This window comes from Petaurus breviceps, unplaced genomic scaffold (genome assembly GCF_028583685.1).
Source record: "Petaurus breviceps papuanus isolate PSGF00001 unplaced genomic scaffold, PetGlider_PUasm1.0 90740, whole genome shotgun sequence".
NCBI classification, from domain to species: domain Eukaryota; kingdom Metazoa; phylum Chordata; class Mammalia; order Diprotodontia; family Petauridae; genus Petaurus; species Petaurus breviceps.
In genome coordinates, this window is record NW_027187330.1 from 471,376 (window position 1) to 485,131 (window position 13,756).

Below are 13,756 nucleotides of genomic sequence, written 5' to 3' on the forward strand. Positions count from 1 at the left end.
ATCTATCTATCTATCTATCTATCTATCTATCTATCTATCTATCTATCCATCTATCTATTTATCTATCTATCTTCCATCTATCTGTATATGTATATATGTACACATACCCCATATAAGCTTTGTAAGTAAGTACATATATGGATGGTGTGGTTGCACATACTGTTAATTACTGGGAGGGCTGAGACTGGTGGGTCTCTTGAGTTAAGGAGTTCTAAGCTTCAGAAGAGCTTAAGCAGATTGTGTTTCTGCACTAAGACCATGAATATGGTGATTCCTACTGGAGTGGAGGGAAACTAGGCTTCCTAAAGAGGAGCTAACCAACCCAGGTTGGAGATGTGGAACAAGTTAAAGATTCTGTATCAGTCAAAACTGGGATGGAGCCTATGGATAACTGTTTTTCTTCCACCCTGAGAAAAATAGGGCAATCTAGTCTCAAAATTAAAAATACATGTATACTGGGGCGGGGGTGGGGGGGTGGCTAGGCGGCGCAGTGAATAAAGCACCGGCCCTGGAGTCAGGAGGACCCGAGTTTGGTTCTGGCCTCAGACACTTAACACACACACACAAAAACTAGCCATGTAAACTTGGGCAAGTTACTTAACCCCAATTGCCCTCCAAAAGGCAAAAAAAAAAAATACATGTATACTTATATATGCATACATGTACTATCTACATGTACATATGCATTTATTTATTTTGAGACTGGATATGTATACCCATATACATATACATGTATACATATAGATATACATATCTACATTTATATTTGTGTAAAGGAAAACAAAATCAAAGATGGCAGAATTTCATACAGGCTTGGAAAGGACAAAGAGCCAATGTATTTTTTGGTTGTTGCCTATTAATTCATTTGCTTCTGCTTTTTTAAAATGCTAAGGGCTCTAATATAAGATTTTGTTTCTTTATAATATACATATTAATTTTTTTGCTGATGGCTGTTAATAGTAAATTTCTTTTAAAAAATTAAACAAAAAGAAAACCTGACTGAACACTTTCTTGGGGTATGTTGATTGGTTGAGTTCTTGCCAATTTGGAGGCTAAGTTTTTATAGGCTGATTTCTAGATATTTAAGGCAGTGATGAGCTTCTGTAGCCTGGTGTAGGAAAAAGGCACTATAATGAAAGCCTAAAGATCTGGGTTCTAGTTCTGTTTCTGTAGTTAACTTGTACATGGTGCTGAACAAGTTTCATTTCTTGGGCTTCAGTTTCTTCTTCTGTTAAATGAGGGGTTGGGGTCACATAATTCCTTTCACTTCATAGTACCTGCCACAGAGTAGGCATTTAATAAACGTTTATTGATTGATTGATTACTGTAGCTCTCATTACCTGAAGTTTGCCCTTTTCTCCAGTCTTGGCTCTCCATGCTTCCCGAAGTATTTGGGCCAATATCCTAAGGCCCCACATGCTAGGGCTAAGGCAAGATGTCTCAAGCCCACCTACATTTATATTTATAAGCATGGACTAGAATAACATTTTTCATATTTATGAGCATTCCATCTCCCACCTGTATGCCTTGGCCCAGGCTGTCTCCCATGCCTGGAATGTTTCTCCTCATTCATGCCTCTTTGGAACCTTCAGTTTCCTTCAAGATTCAGCTCAAGGGCCACTTCCTTCTAGGATTTATAGCACATGTGGGATGCCACACGTTGAGGCCATCAATCCATGTGCTAGTCCTCTACATTGGGTTTTTTAAAAAATAAAATGTTATTAGTGCCTGTTGTGTACATTTTTCCCTGTGCCTCTCCCTTTGCCCCTTCCACAGAGTCACTCTTTTTAACGAAAAATATTTTTAAAGAAATAAAGAAAAAGAGGAAGACTAGATAAAATGATCAGCAAAACCAGTCAAAACATCGAAAACAATTTGAAAATATCCAAAACTTTGAAGTTCCACCTCTGCAAAGGAGTGGGGGGAGGGGTTAAGAAGAGTACAATCTGATCCAAAGCTAGAGAACAAATGTTTCTGCAGAGGCGCTGTAGTGTAGTAAAAGTATCAGAGGAGTTAGTCTGAAAATCTGGGTTCTAGTTCTAACTTTGAAGAATGGACATAGGGAACCAAAGGTTTGCAAAGAAAAACAAACTCTGGGAGGTCTGGGGGAAGGTATGGAATGCAAACCCAAGGAGTACAACCCCAGCTTTAGCCCACGGTGTCTCACAGTGCAAACTGTGAACCTTTGGAACTTAACCAGCCATGTTAGAATCCTTTGTTTATGGTGTACTCAATATCTCCAGGGCCTGGCATCTCAGGATATGCCCAGAACGTGGATGAAGTAGGCTTATACCTAAACCAATGCATGGACCGAGCTCAACAAGTGATTCCCAAGGAGCAGCACCAACAGACTCCTGTTTATCTTGGAGCCACGGCTGGGATGAGGCTGCTCAGGTATAGCAGAATCTAGGAATCCACGATAGGATTTGGCTTTTTAAGTGCCCATCTTGCAAAAGTCCAAGCGTGGGAATGAGGATTTCAATCAAGATTTATTGACTATTCCGGCCTCCGATACTAGGCACCCACACAAAAGAACTGGCTGTGTAACCTTGAGCAAGTTACTTAACCCTAATTGCTTTAAAAAAAAAAAAAAGATTTCTTGAATAGACTCACTGGACCTCAGAGTGCAAAGGGAGCTTAGGGACCATCTAGCCCAACCTCTCCTCAATTGATAATCTCCTGTATAATATCCCCATTGAACAGAAACATAACTAGCCTAGGGCCACCAAGATATTGCACCAGGGTGAGGAATTTTGAGGCTGCAAAAATGTGAATTTTATGCTTCTTTAGAAAGAGGTGAAGGGAGTGTGAGCTCACATGCCAATTGAGAAGTAGGGAAGAGGACATTTGGTTCTCCTTTGCCTCCAAGATAAAATACAAACATCTGTTTGGCATTTCAGGCCCTTTGCAATCTAGCTCCAGCCTCCCTTTGCAGGCTGAGTATACCTTATTCCTCCTCATCACCCTATAATCCAGCCAAACTAGTCTATGTGACTATTCCCAACACATGACATTTCTTCTCTTTCCCATATGCCTTAGCACATAGGCTGTCCCCCATACCAGGAAAGCTTCTTCCTGTCATTTCAGCCTCTTAGGACCCCCAGCTCCCTTCAAGGCTTAGCTTCAAGAAGCCTTTTTAGGGGTGGTTAGGTGGCGCAGTGGATAGAGCACTGGCCCTGGAGTCAGGAGGACCTGAGTTCAAATGCGTCCTCAGACACTTAACACACAAAAAACCAATAGCAGTGTGACCTTGGGCAAGTCACTTAACCTCAATTGCCCTCCAAAAAGCCAAAAAAAAAAAAGCCTTTTTAAATTACATCCCCCCCTCAAAAAAATCACTTTGTATTTATTTTGCAAAAATCCTATATTTATTATACCTGTGAACATGCTGTAATCTTCCTGTAGAATGGAAGTTCTTTGAGAGCAGAGACTGTCTCACTTTTGTGTTTGTGTCCCCACCACCTGACTCAGGTGATTGTTGATTATATGATAGCTAATTTTCCCTCCCTCTCAACTAAATCTGACTTAATTGCTTCTTGTGATCTTGTCACATTATGAATCACAAAGTTGTTCTGCAGGTATATTTTGTGTCCCTTGACCCAGCTGGTGCTGCTTTTCCCAGGCAGTGATTGCCCCAAGTGACAAAATTGCTACTTGTAATTCTGCCAACAAGTGGTTATCTGGTCTTTGATGAGAGGCTCCCAAACCAGATCCCCCTTTTCTTCTTTTGGACAGCTCTCATTGTTAAAAGGTTTTCTTTTTGGCAAGCTGAAATTCAATTCTCTGAAATTTCCACCCCTTGCTCCTAAGTCTGTCCTCAAGGATAAAGTACAATACTGATCCTTCTTCCATGGGACAGCCTTTCAGATTCCAGAAATCAGGTATCATCTACCCCCTCAATGTTCTCTCCAAGGTAGGCATCTCCAGTTTTGACCATTCCTGATATGGCATGAATTCGAGGTTCTTCACCATCCTGGTAGTCACCTTAGTCAATTGAAAATACATTTATTAAGCACCTATTATGTACCAGGCACTATGCTAGGTGCTGGGAATACAATTTAAAAAAATGAGATGAGCCCTGCCCTCAAGAAGCTTATATTCTACAAGATTGTTGTTATTTGTCCTTTGTTAGACCAATGTCATCAGGAAGATGATGTCTTATAAGTGAATGGGATTTAAGTGAGGCAGGACTGTTGCAAAGTTACCAGCCTCACTGCCTCCTCTGGAGCCATCTGGACCCAGTGGCAAGATATAGATCAGGACAGTTTGGGGGTGGGGGATGTGTGTTAATGGACAAGTCAATACAAAACAAATACAAAGTGAACGGGGATGGGCACTAACAAGCACTTAGTATTGATTGGTTGGCAAAGAGAACCAAAATGACATGGTGAATGTTGGGGTCAAGATACATTATTTAGTATTAAGGGCTTAATAGATGCTTGTTGACTGCCTAACTAACTGCCAAGAGGGGCAATCTAGAAGGGCCTTTTGAAAGAGGTGCCACTTGAACTGCCACTACTCGTTTCCAAGGCAGACTGAGATTGTCTGAGAGTAGGAGTCCCTGGTTAATCTTTAGCTCCTCTCAGGTCTAGGGATCTCATTTCCTGGTGGTAATACCCATGGTAGGGTGGATGAGGGAGTTTGGGATCCCAGGATTAGTAGTTAACAGAACTGTTCTTTGTGTTGGGGTCCAGGATGGAGAGCAGCACCCTGTCCAACAGAGTCCTGGCAGCTGTGAAACAGAGCCTCACTTCTTACCCTTTTGATTTCCAAGGGGCCAGGATCATCACTGGCCAGGAAGAAGGTGCCTATGGCTGGATTACCATTAACTACTTGTTAGGCAAATTCAACCAGGTAATACCGATCCTCTAGGATGTGTGGGAGTGGCTGCCTGGACACCAGCACAGTTTGTGTCCAGGGAAGTATATCGGCCAGTGTCACAAGTAGTTCCAGTTCCACTGCTAAGAATGTGTGATTATACTGGCTTCCTTGACCCCAGCTTAATGCCCTGAACACAGTAAATACTAAATCAATGCTTGTTGATTGATATGTAAATATGGGTCTGAGATTTCAGGGTGAAATCTTTCTCAGAAAACTAGAGATATCTGACCCTTATGAGGAAATTACTCTTTGAGTGGTTAGTATCACATGTTAGCCTTTACCAAAGTCCTCTTTTGATGCCTCATGATGGTGTAGCGAAGAATTAGGGTGCTCAAAGGTGAAGTTGGTAGAAGATGCTAGCAAATGACAAAGGCTTCATGGAAGGGCCTGGCAAAGGCCTCTTGTCTGAGAATCAGCTTCCCTTGCAAAGGACTGTCATCTGAGGACCAGCCTAGCCAAGTTCAAGGTTTATCAGCAGGCGGGCCAAAGAAGGATGAAGTTTGGGGCCATAACAGCTCTCTAAGACCCCCTACTGAGGCACAGAGGACTTCTAGTGTGTTTCGGCAGAGGGAGAACCCTCACTGATGAAACTACAGATCCCTGAAGCACTGACCTAATGGGACAGCCCTGTGGCATGGAAAATCTCTGGGATCATGTCCCAAATGTTTACTGGGAATCCCTCTTTTCTGGCTGTTGATTTTGGTGTGGATTTCATTCCTCTTCCAAGACCATGCCTAGCCTTGCCCCTGGACACCTGCTCCTTTTCTTACTGTACCTGAGTCTAGGAAGGGGTGTGACCCAGGGCATATGATAGGTGCAGAGTGATCCATTCCTACCTATAGTAGCATAATAAGCTTTGTCTCTTTTAGACTGTCAGCTGGCTCGGAATTCTGCCCAGAAGTGAAGGTCCCCAGGAAACCTCTGGGGCCTTGGACCTTGGAGGAGCCTCGACGCAAATAACTTTCGTGCCCCTCAACGAGCAGATTGAGTCCCAAAACAACTCCCTACACTTCCGTCTCTATGGCAAGAGCTACAATGTGTACACACACAGCTTCCTGTGTTATGGGAAGGATCAAGCTCTCCGGCTAAAACTGGTCAGCAACATTCAGGCAAGTCTAACTGATTCCAGATCCTGCCTCCCCCACATCTGCAAGCATGACCTCACATCCTGTTTTCTCTGCCTCACACATTATCATGACTGAGGTTGGGCTCAGCAGTAACCCTCTTCTCCCCCCTCCCCAACCCCTGCCTTTCCCAAAAGACACGATTTTTGGCAGGTTATCTGACAAAATTTGGTGGACCCTAATTCTGACAGTTGTTTATTCCCAGTATCTCTTCCTCTTACCCGTCCCGCATCCAAAACATTTCTTTAGTAGATCAAAGACTGAGAGCTAGAAAGGGACCATGGGAACTATTCACTCTATTCCCCCTCATTTTACAGATGAGGAAATTAAGGCCCAGCAATGTGAAGTAGGAGGCAATGGATAGAACACTGGGCCTAGGGTCAGGAAGATCTGAGTTCAGATCTGGCCTCAGATAATTAACTGTATACAGAGCCTGGGAAAGTCACTTGACTCTCTTTACCTCAGATTCCTCATCTGTAAAATGTACCAGAGAAGGACATGGTAAACCACTCTATTATTTTTGCCAAAAAATTCCCGTGGACAACATGGTCCATGGTGTCACAAAGAGTAGAACATGACTGAACAACAATAACAGTTCATGCTTATGGGCACAAAGAAAGTAAAAGGCCAGGCCAGGATTCCAACTGAGGCCCATCCACTTCAAATCTTGTGGCCTACCTCTCACAAAATATCTCCAGTCATAATTTTCAAACCCAAATCCAGGAAACTAATTTTCAAACCATTCCCTGGGAGACTGCTTCTTACTGCTCTATGACTGTTAATGAAAATAGCTTGGCAAGAGGTGACATCCTCTGAGGAAGGTAATTGTGGCCTTTGCCTGCTATGGATCACACAGCCATTAAGAAGAAGGAAGAGTTGGTATGAGTTTTTGTCATCTCTTTTAGTTAGGAGTTTTTAATCTTCATTTCATAAATACAGCAAAAGGAAGATTGTTATAAAAAGCCTATTAATGAGAAATGTTTTAGTAAAAGCCACAGTTTGAGTATACTACGTCCAAAATTTTAAATTCCTTGTCCAAACACTTTCTGTATTTAAAAGTACGACAAACCAGATCTGATCGGCTGGCTCCCAATCATCTCTTTTCTTTTCACTACAAAGAAAAGTTGCACACCCCCTCCCGCCCCATTACTCTGGACCCCGGGTCTTCACTTTTACTTTTATAGCTGTGTGTACTTCCACCAGTTGAACTCAGGCTCCCCCAAACCTGAGCATCATAGCGTCATCATTTTAGCGTTGGAAGGGACTTTAAAATCTATGAAATCCTACAGATAAAGGAACGAAGGCATGGAGGTAACATAGATAGTAAAGCGGCAGCTAGGTGGTACAGTGGAGAGTGCACTGGCCCTAGAGTCAGGAAGACTGCTTTTCCTAAATTCAAATCTGGTCTCAAACACTTAGAAGCTGTGTGTCCCTGGAGAAGTCACTTTACCAGGGACACTGATGTAAACAGGGTTAAGTGACGTGCCCAGAGTCACACAGCTTGTAAGTGTCTGGGGCCATATTTAAACTCAGGTCTTCCTGACTCTGTCTAGGTGCCTCCTAGCAAACAGAAGTTAAGTGACTTGCCCAGGGTCACACTGCTAGTAAATGGTAAGGCAGGATTTGAATTCAGGTCTTCCTGATTCCAGGTCCAGTGCTCTATCTACTAAGAATTTTTCATGGTCATTATTTATTAGAGCATAATAATATTCTATTATAGTCATACAGTATAATTTGTTCAGTTATTCCCAATTGATGAATGCCCACTAGATGGTTCTAGTTTCTGGTGTTGGTCTAGATCTGTGATTTCACTGGTGTGGAGAATTCCCAGTGTGGAAACTCCCTCTACCAAAGCAGATCAGCAACTAGTCCTCCCGCCTAGGGCTCTACGAGCTTGAATGTTGCCTGGAACCAAACAACCAGCTTGTGGTCCTTGAATAGGTCTTCCTGACATTTTGAATAGCTTTCTGTCTACTAGGCTGTGCTTTCATCCTTCCGTTTACTTGTTGCCACAGAAAACAAAAACAAAAAACAAAGCTATAACAGGACGGCATTCTTGTATACTTATGTTCCATTTTTGTATTCTAGTTATGTGTGTGCATATCTCCCCTACTAGACTATAAGGTCCTTCAAGGCAGAAACTCCATCTTATCTTTAATCTCAGAAGCACTACTATGTGTATATTAAGTACCTACTAAGTGCTTAATATGTTTGAATGGGTAAGTGGATGCATTATATCAACAAATGAATATACTATGCCAATTCTGCTTAGGGTGTAAGGAGCTAGAAGGGCATTAATAACAGCCCTAAGTCCTGATGCTACAAAAAATAAACCTAATGTGTATGTTATGAGACCATGTTGTGGCTCCTTCCCTTACTGTGGCCTTGCAGGTCATGGATTTCCGTATTTTCTCATGTAGGATGCAAAGAATGGACTCCTAAGGGATCCGTGCTTCCACCCTGGCTATGAAAAGGATGTGAACATAAGTGAATTCTTCAACACACCCTGTATCACAAAGGATGACAAATCATTTCCATTTTGGAGACTTCAAATACAGGGTACTGGAAACTACTCGGAATGCCTGAAGAGTGTTCAGAAAATCTTTAACACCACCTATTGTCCTTACTCAAGGTGTTCTTTCAATGGAGTTTTCCTGCCATTCTTACAAGGAGATTTTGGGGTAAGTAGAGGAAATGATTTGGCATTTCAGATCTTAGTTCTTAAGTATGCGGAAATGAATGCCATGACTGAATGCTTTTCCTGAGGTGAGATACCTGGTGATCACTGACTTTGAAAGTTCCAAGACTTGCTTTCAGTTCAACACTGGGCAGGAGATATTGGTCATGGTCTGGGTTAAGAGTGATTTTCCTGGGGCGGCCAGGTAGCACAGCGAGTAAGAGCACTGACTCCAGTGTTGGAATGACCTGGAGATAGAATCCCGGGCTCAGACACTTAGCACCCACCCAGAAACACCTGGCTGTGTAACCTTGAGCAAGTCACTTAACCCCAATTGCTTAGGGGCAGCCAGGTGGCTCAGCGAGGAAGAGCACCGGCTCCAGTGTCGGGATGACCTGGATCAAATCCAGGCTCAGATACTCAGCACCACACCCAGAAATAACTGGCCATGTAACCTTGAGCAAGTTACTTAACCCCGATTGCTTTAAAAAAAAAAGAGTGATTTTCCTAATTGTGTGAGACATAATTAGGAGCTCTACATTTCATGGATTCATAGCCTTTTAGATTAAAAGGTAGCAATCTTTCCCTTTTTGAGGATAAGCAATTGTTTGGCATTCAAGTTTGGTGACCTCCTATTTGCTGATCATTCTTAGTGGCAGTGATAGGAAGCCAGACCTGGCTGCTGCAGTAGTTTTGATGGGATAGCCTTAAGGCAGCAAGAAAGCAACACCCCTTGAGTTCATACCCCTTCCTACTTATCCAGGAAACTGATTACCAAGAATGTGGTAAACCAGCATTTTTTAAGTGCTTGTTATGTGTTCTGTGCTAAACAGTAAAGATATAAATACAAGCAAAAAGACAATCATTGCCTTCTGGGACTTTGCATTCTAATGGAGGAAGATGACGCATGAAAGGGACAGGAAGGGAAGAAGTTACTTGCCTTGGGAGAGGAAATGAAAATTTATGGCATCAATAAAAGAAAGAATGAGAAGGGAGGATTGGCATCATTCTCTCATGCCACCTATTTTTTTCCTTAGGATTATGATGTGATGGTAGGCCATCATTTTTGCTGGGTAAGGGGGGGTCCTGGCTCTGTTATATGACCCTAAAGGAGGAGGAAAAAGAAAACATGTCTGGTCAGCCTTCAAATGGAATATTGCAATAAAAAGTGTAGCCTAGAAACAGTAGATTTCCTCACTGGTTTCTCCATCACTTCAATTATCACCACCTTTAGGGTTTCCCTTCCAAGGTTGCACAATTTTCCCCTGTGTTTCCATAGTGGCCTTTTTGAGCAAAAAATCATCCAATCAACTGGTTAAGCATGCACTATTTTACCATCCTCTGATAGAATCTTGGGGTGTAGTTTGTATAACAAATAAAAAAAGTACAAGGTTAGTTTCACATTACTTGACTTGACGGGTTTACATGGATCAGGATTCCAGAGGTATTTCCTATTTCTTGTGCTTGATTTCTCCCCTCAGGTTCAACGTTAGAGTCATTTGTCTCAGCTTCTAAGGTCACCATAAACACCAGACCCCAGGTTTGTGCTCAGGCCCAGGGTGAAACTTCTCATCCCCTAGTCATCTCAACACCATCTCAGCAGTTCCTAATGATTCAGCCTATTTCTTTGAATCAGAATTTCTTTTCTCTGAGCATAAAGCCCATTAAACCACCCTAGCTCTAAAAGCATTTTCCTTCTCCCCCATACCAAAAGTTTCTCAAAATAGCTATAATTTCTTCACAACTCTCCCCTCCCCACCCACCATCCCAGTATCAGCAATCTAAGTTCCATTCTCTTACCTTGCTCTCCTTCTATCCCACTGTCTTTCCCTAGCATTTCAGCACCAGCATCAGCATAATCATTAGGAGCTCCAAAGTCCAACTACATTCAAGTTATTCCAGGCCCCACCAGCCTGAAGTTTCTTAATCCACATGTGATTTTACATCCTAGATTTTTTTTTTTTTGCCACAGTTGTGTCTGGGACTTATGACCTCATTTTCCAGATGTAGATAGAGTCTCAAAGGCTGTCACTGTTCCTGTCATTTTGATTAAATTGTTCTCTTGGGCTACTGGACTGAATCCCATTTTGTAGACAAATTAGAAACATCTCAAGAAGGGAGGGAATAAGTGATTGAGCATCTGCAGGGATGAGATAATGAGATAATTTTAAAATTATTTTTAATGACATCTGTGAATACTGTATCAACAGCACAACTAGGAAAGGATTGACCAGAACATTGTGAGGAGGAATAAATCAAAAATCAAATTCAAAGACTTCTTAATAAGATTTATTAAAATGATGAGCAATGCCCCCTAAAGAAATTGGGAAAACCACCATGGTAACCAAACGAGGCAGATTTCTAAAGAATATACCCAAAGGTATGTGGGCTCCTAGACTAGGGAAAAAGAAATTGAGCATCTCATCCAGTTTCTAGGATTCTGGATTTAGACATAGTTTCAGAATAGAGTAACAAACTAGAAGGTATTTCCAGAGAACTAGGGTGGGAGAGGAGGAGAAAAAGAAAGCAAAGAGGGAGTGTTGGGGGGGAAGCCACCCCATCCCCCAAAAATGTGTGAGTGGGATTTATATAGATGAATAAATGCATCTACCCTATCTCAAGGAGTATTATTCTGGATCTGTAGTTTGATAATTTCAGATTTCAGTGACTTGTTTTGAACTGGAATGTTTCTAGTACCACCAAATGATTCTTTTTAGGCAGGTTGGGATGACTCTCACATTCTGTTTGTTCTTTGAACTATGGAAACCTGGCAACCAATTTATCCAAAAATGATCAGGCTGTGAGATTTATTCAAGAATGATCAGGCTCTGAGAAGACTGGTTTCTATTACCTAAACTCATTACACAAGCCTGGTTAGTACCAGAACACAAATTTGTTAAGTCACAGAGAGAAATATGCCCAGTGGACAGATAGTCATGTCAGCAGTCAAGTTTATCCTCTTGTCAGCAGGGAAATCTATGTGGGTTTAACCAAGAATGTTTCTTGGTCAGTAAGGAATCACAAATATGATAGCTTGGATAGAAAGGTGTTTATGGATCAGTGGAAAGTGTTGGTCATAAAGTCAGCAGAAACTTGACTTCCAGTCTGTCTCTGACACTGATTAGTGACCCGGGGAAAGTCAACTAATCTTACTGGGTAGAATCTATAGAATGAAGATAATAATGTTATATTATTCTCCAACTCTTCCTTTTTATTCTCCTCTAGACTCCATGAAGACCTCCAGTCTTCTGTTTTTATTTGTCATTACACATTATTTCAACATATTTTCATAGCAGGTTATAACCTCCAAGTTTCCAATTAATTATTAAAAATCATGTTGGGGTTATGAATGCCTTTGTGGCGGGGGGGGACATCCTCATTTACTACTAGGACACTGTTTCCTAAATTTTACTTTGAGCAATTTGAATAGGTGTTTAATGAGAACGTGAGCTTTAGTATTATTTCTCCTCTGAAATATTAAATGGAATTATGCATGTATTGGAAATATTCCTTTGTAATCTTTCAATATGAACATTGGTTTAATTATTTCTATTTTGTTCTGAAATTTCCCAAAGTGTACTTTATCCCAGGGAAATTCCATACCCCCAGAGCTCCCAGAATTGCCTGTATAGCTTCTTTTAAAAGATTTCAAGTTCTCCAGGGTTCAGTGGTCTAATTGGAGATAAACTTAATTCATAGTTTTCAATTAAAGAAGGCAACTCATTCCTTATGTGGGTGTCTTATTCTTCATCTTACCTTGTATAAGGAAACTACTAATAGGAATAGCTAGTATTTACATAGTGCTTTAATTTTTATAAATCACTTTACAAATATTATCTCATTTTAACCTTACAACAACCATGGAAGCTAGGTACTACTATTATCCCCATTTTACAGAAAGGAAATGGAGGTAGGCAGAAGTTAAGTGGCTTGCCCAGTAAGTGTCTGGGGCTGGATTTGAACTCAGGTCCTCCTGACTCTAGCTTCAGCTTCCTATGCAGTACATCTCCACTATTGGCAGGAAAACATTTGTAGCTACACTTAAGACCCAGTCCCACCTATGATTTTTTTTTTACTCAATATCTACTATGACTGGACCAGATAGCTATCAGGGTCCAATTAAACATCATACACTTGTCCCAGTCCCTTTTGCTAGTGCTATATACTTCTACGCCTGAATGGAAAGTATTTTCTTAGCTTATTTCACTACTAGCAAGGAACTCTGTCTTTAGCTAAACTTTGTTCCTGTGATCCAGGGCCTAACACAGAGTTCTGCACACAGTAGGCACCACTGGTTTCCTTCAAAGTACAGTTTAGGAACCACCTTCTGCAGGAGATCTTTTCTCATTCTGTTCTTTGCATCCTACATGAAAATAACTCCCCAGTTATTTTCATTTTCCCTCTCTGTTGAAATTACTTTGCATTTACTTGTATAACATCCTCCAACCAAATGCAAGCCGTTTGAGAATGGGGACTCTTTCTTTGCTAGCCATTACATGACAAGATATGAACAGAGTGCCTTCCACATACTAGGAGATCAATATTTGTTGAAGCAAATTGAATCAAATGTTCATTCAGTAGAAACTGTCCCCCAGGTTCTGATTGCTGACTCACTTCTGATCCCACTTAAGACCCCAGACAATTTTTATTTTTTCTTTTCCTTTTTTTCCCTGACAATTTTAAAATGTCATATGTACGTTATACTCATGGTAATTACCACATATGGCTTACAAAGAAAGGGTCTCTTCATCGTATTTCACATCTTAAATTTTGGGGGTCTGTATTACTTTGCAGGCCTGTAGCTTTTTTTTCACTAAATAAAGTCTGGGATTTCTTGCCAATAGGAGGTTTTATAATCCTATTCACTAAGCCTTCATTTTTTTTTGCCCTAGTGGGGGCACTGCTTTTTTGAGGAAGACAACAAATAAGACTTGATGCCCTTTGATCTTCTCAAATTTTGGATTGGGCATTCATTGTGTCTGAGCCTCCTAGGCATGTGAATTTTCTTTGCTAGACATGTTAGACTATGTTAATCTCTCTCTCTCTCTCTCTCTCTCTCTCTCTCTCTCTCTCT

The 13,756-nt window shown here is 41.3% G+C and overlaps 1 protein-coding gene and 1 long non-coding RNA gene across 5 annotated transcripts in view; one reads left to right on the forward strand and one right to left on the reverse strand.

Annotated features, from left to right (window-relative positions):
* Nucleotides 1-10,632, reverse strand: part of LOC138145498 (uncharacterized) — a 28,040-nt gene extending 17,408 nt beyond the window's left edge. Inside the window, exons 1-2 of one of the 2 annotated variants that reach the window (XR_011164238.1) lie at nucleotides 10,483-10,632; nucleotides 1,519-1,689 (exon numbers count right to left, since the gene is read on the reverse strand). This is a non-coding gene — a long non-coding RNA (uncharacterized lncRNA). The remainder of the gene's footprint in view (nucleotides 1-1,518; nucleotides 1,690-10,482) is intronic. The other variant, XR_011164237.1, reaches the window with a different exon arrangement.
* The window catches only part of ENTPD1 (ectonucleoside triphosphate diphosphohydrolase 1), a 112,017-nt gene that overhangs the window by 85,283 nt on the left and 12,978 nt on the right, over nucleotides 1-13,756 (forward strand). For all 3 annotated transcript variants that reach the window (XM_069067093.1, XM_069067092.1, XM_069067091.1), the window contains 4 exons: nucleotides 2,244-2,394; nucleotides 4,695-4,854; nucleotides 5,751-5,990; nucleotides 8,426-8,686. In XM_069067093.1, the coding sequence (XP_068923194.1) occupies nucleotides 2,306-2,394; nucleotides 4,695-4,854; nucleotides 5,751-5,990; nucleotides 8,426-8,686 (750 nt within the window). In that variant the 5' untranslated portion in view covers nucleotides 2,244-2,305. The remainder of the gene's footprint in view (nucleotides 1-2,243; nucleotides 2,395-4,694; nucleotides 4,855-5,750; nucleotides 5,991-8,425; nucleotides 8,687-13,756) is intronic.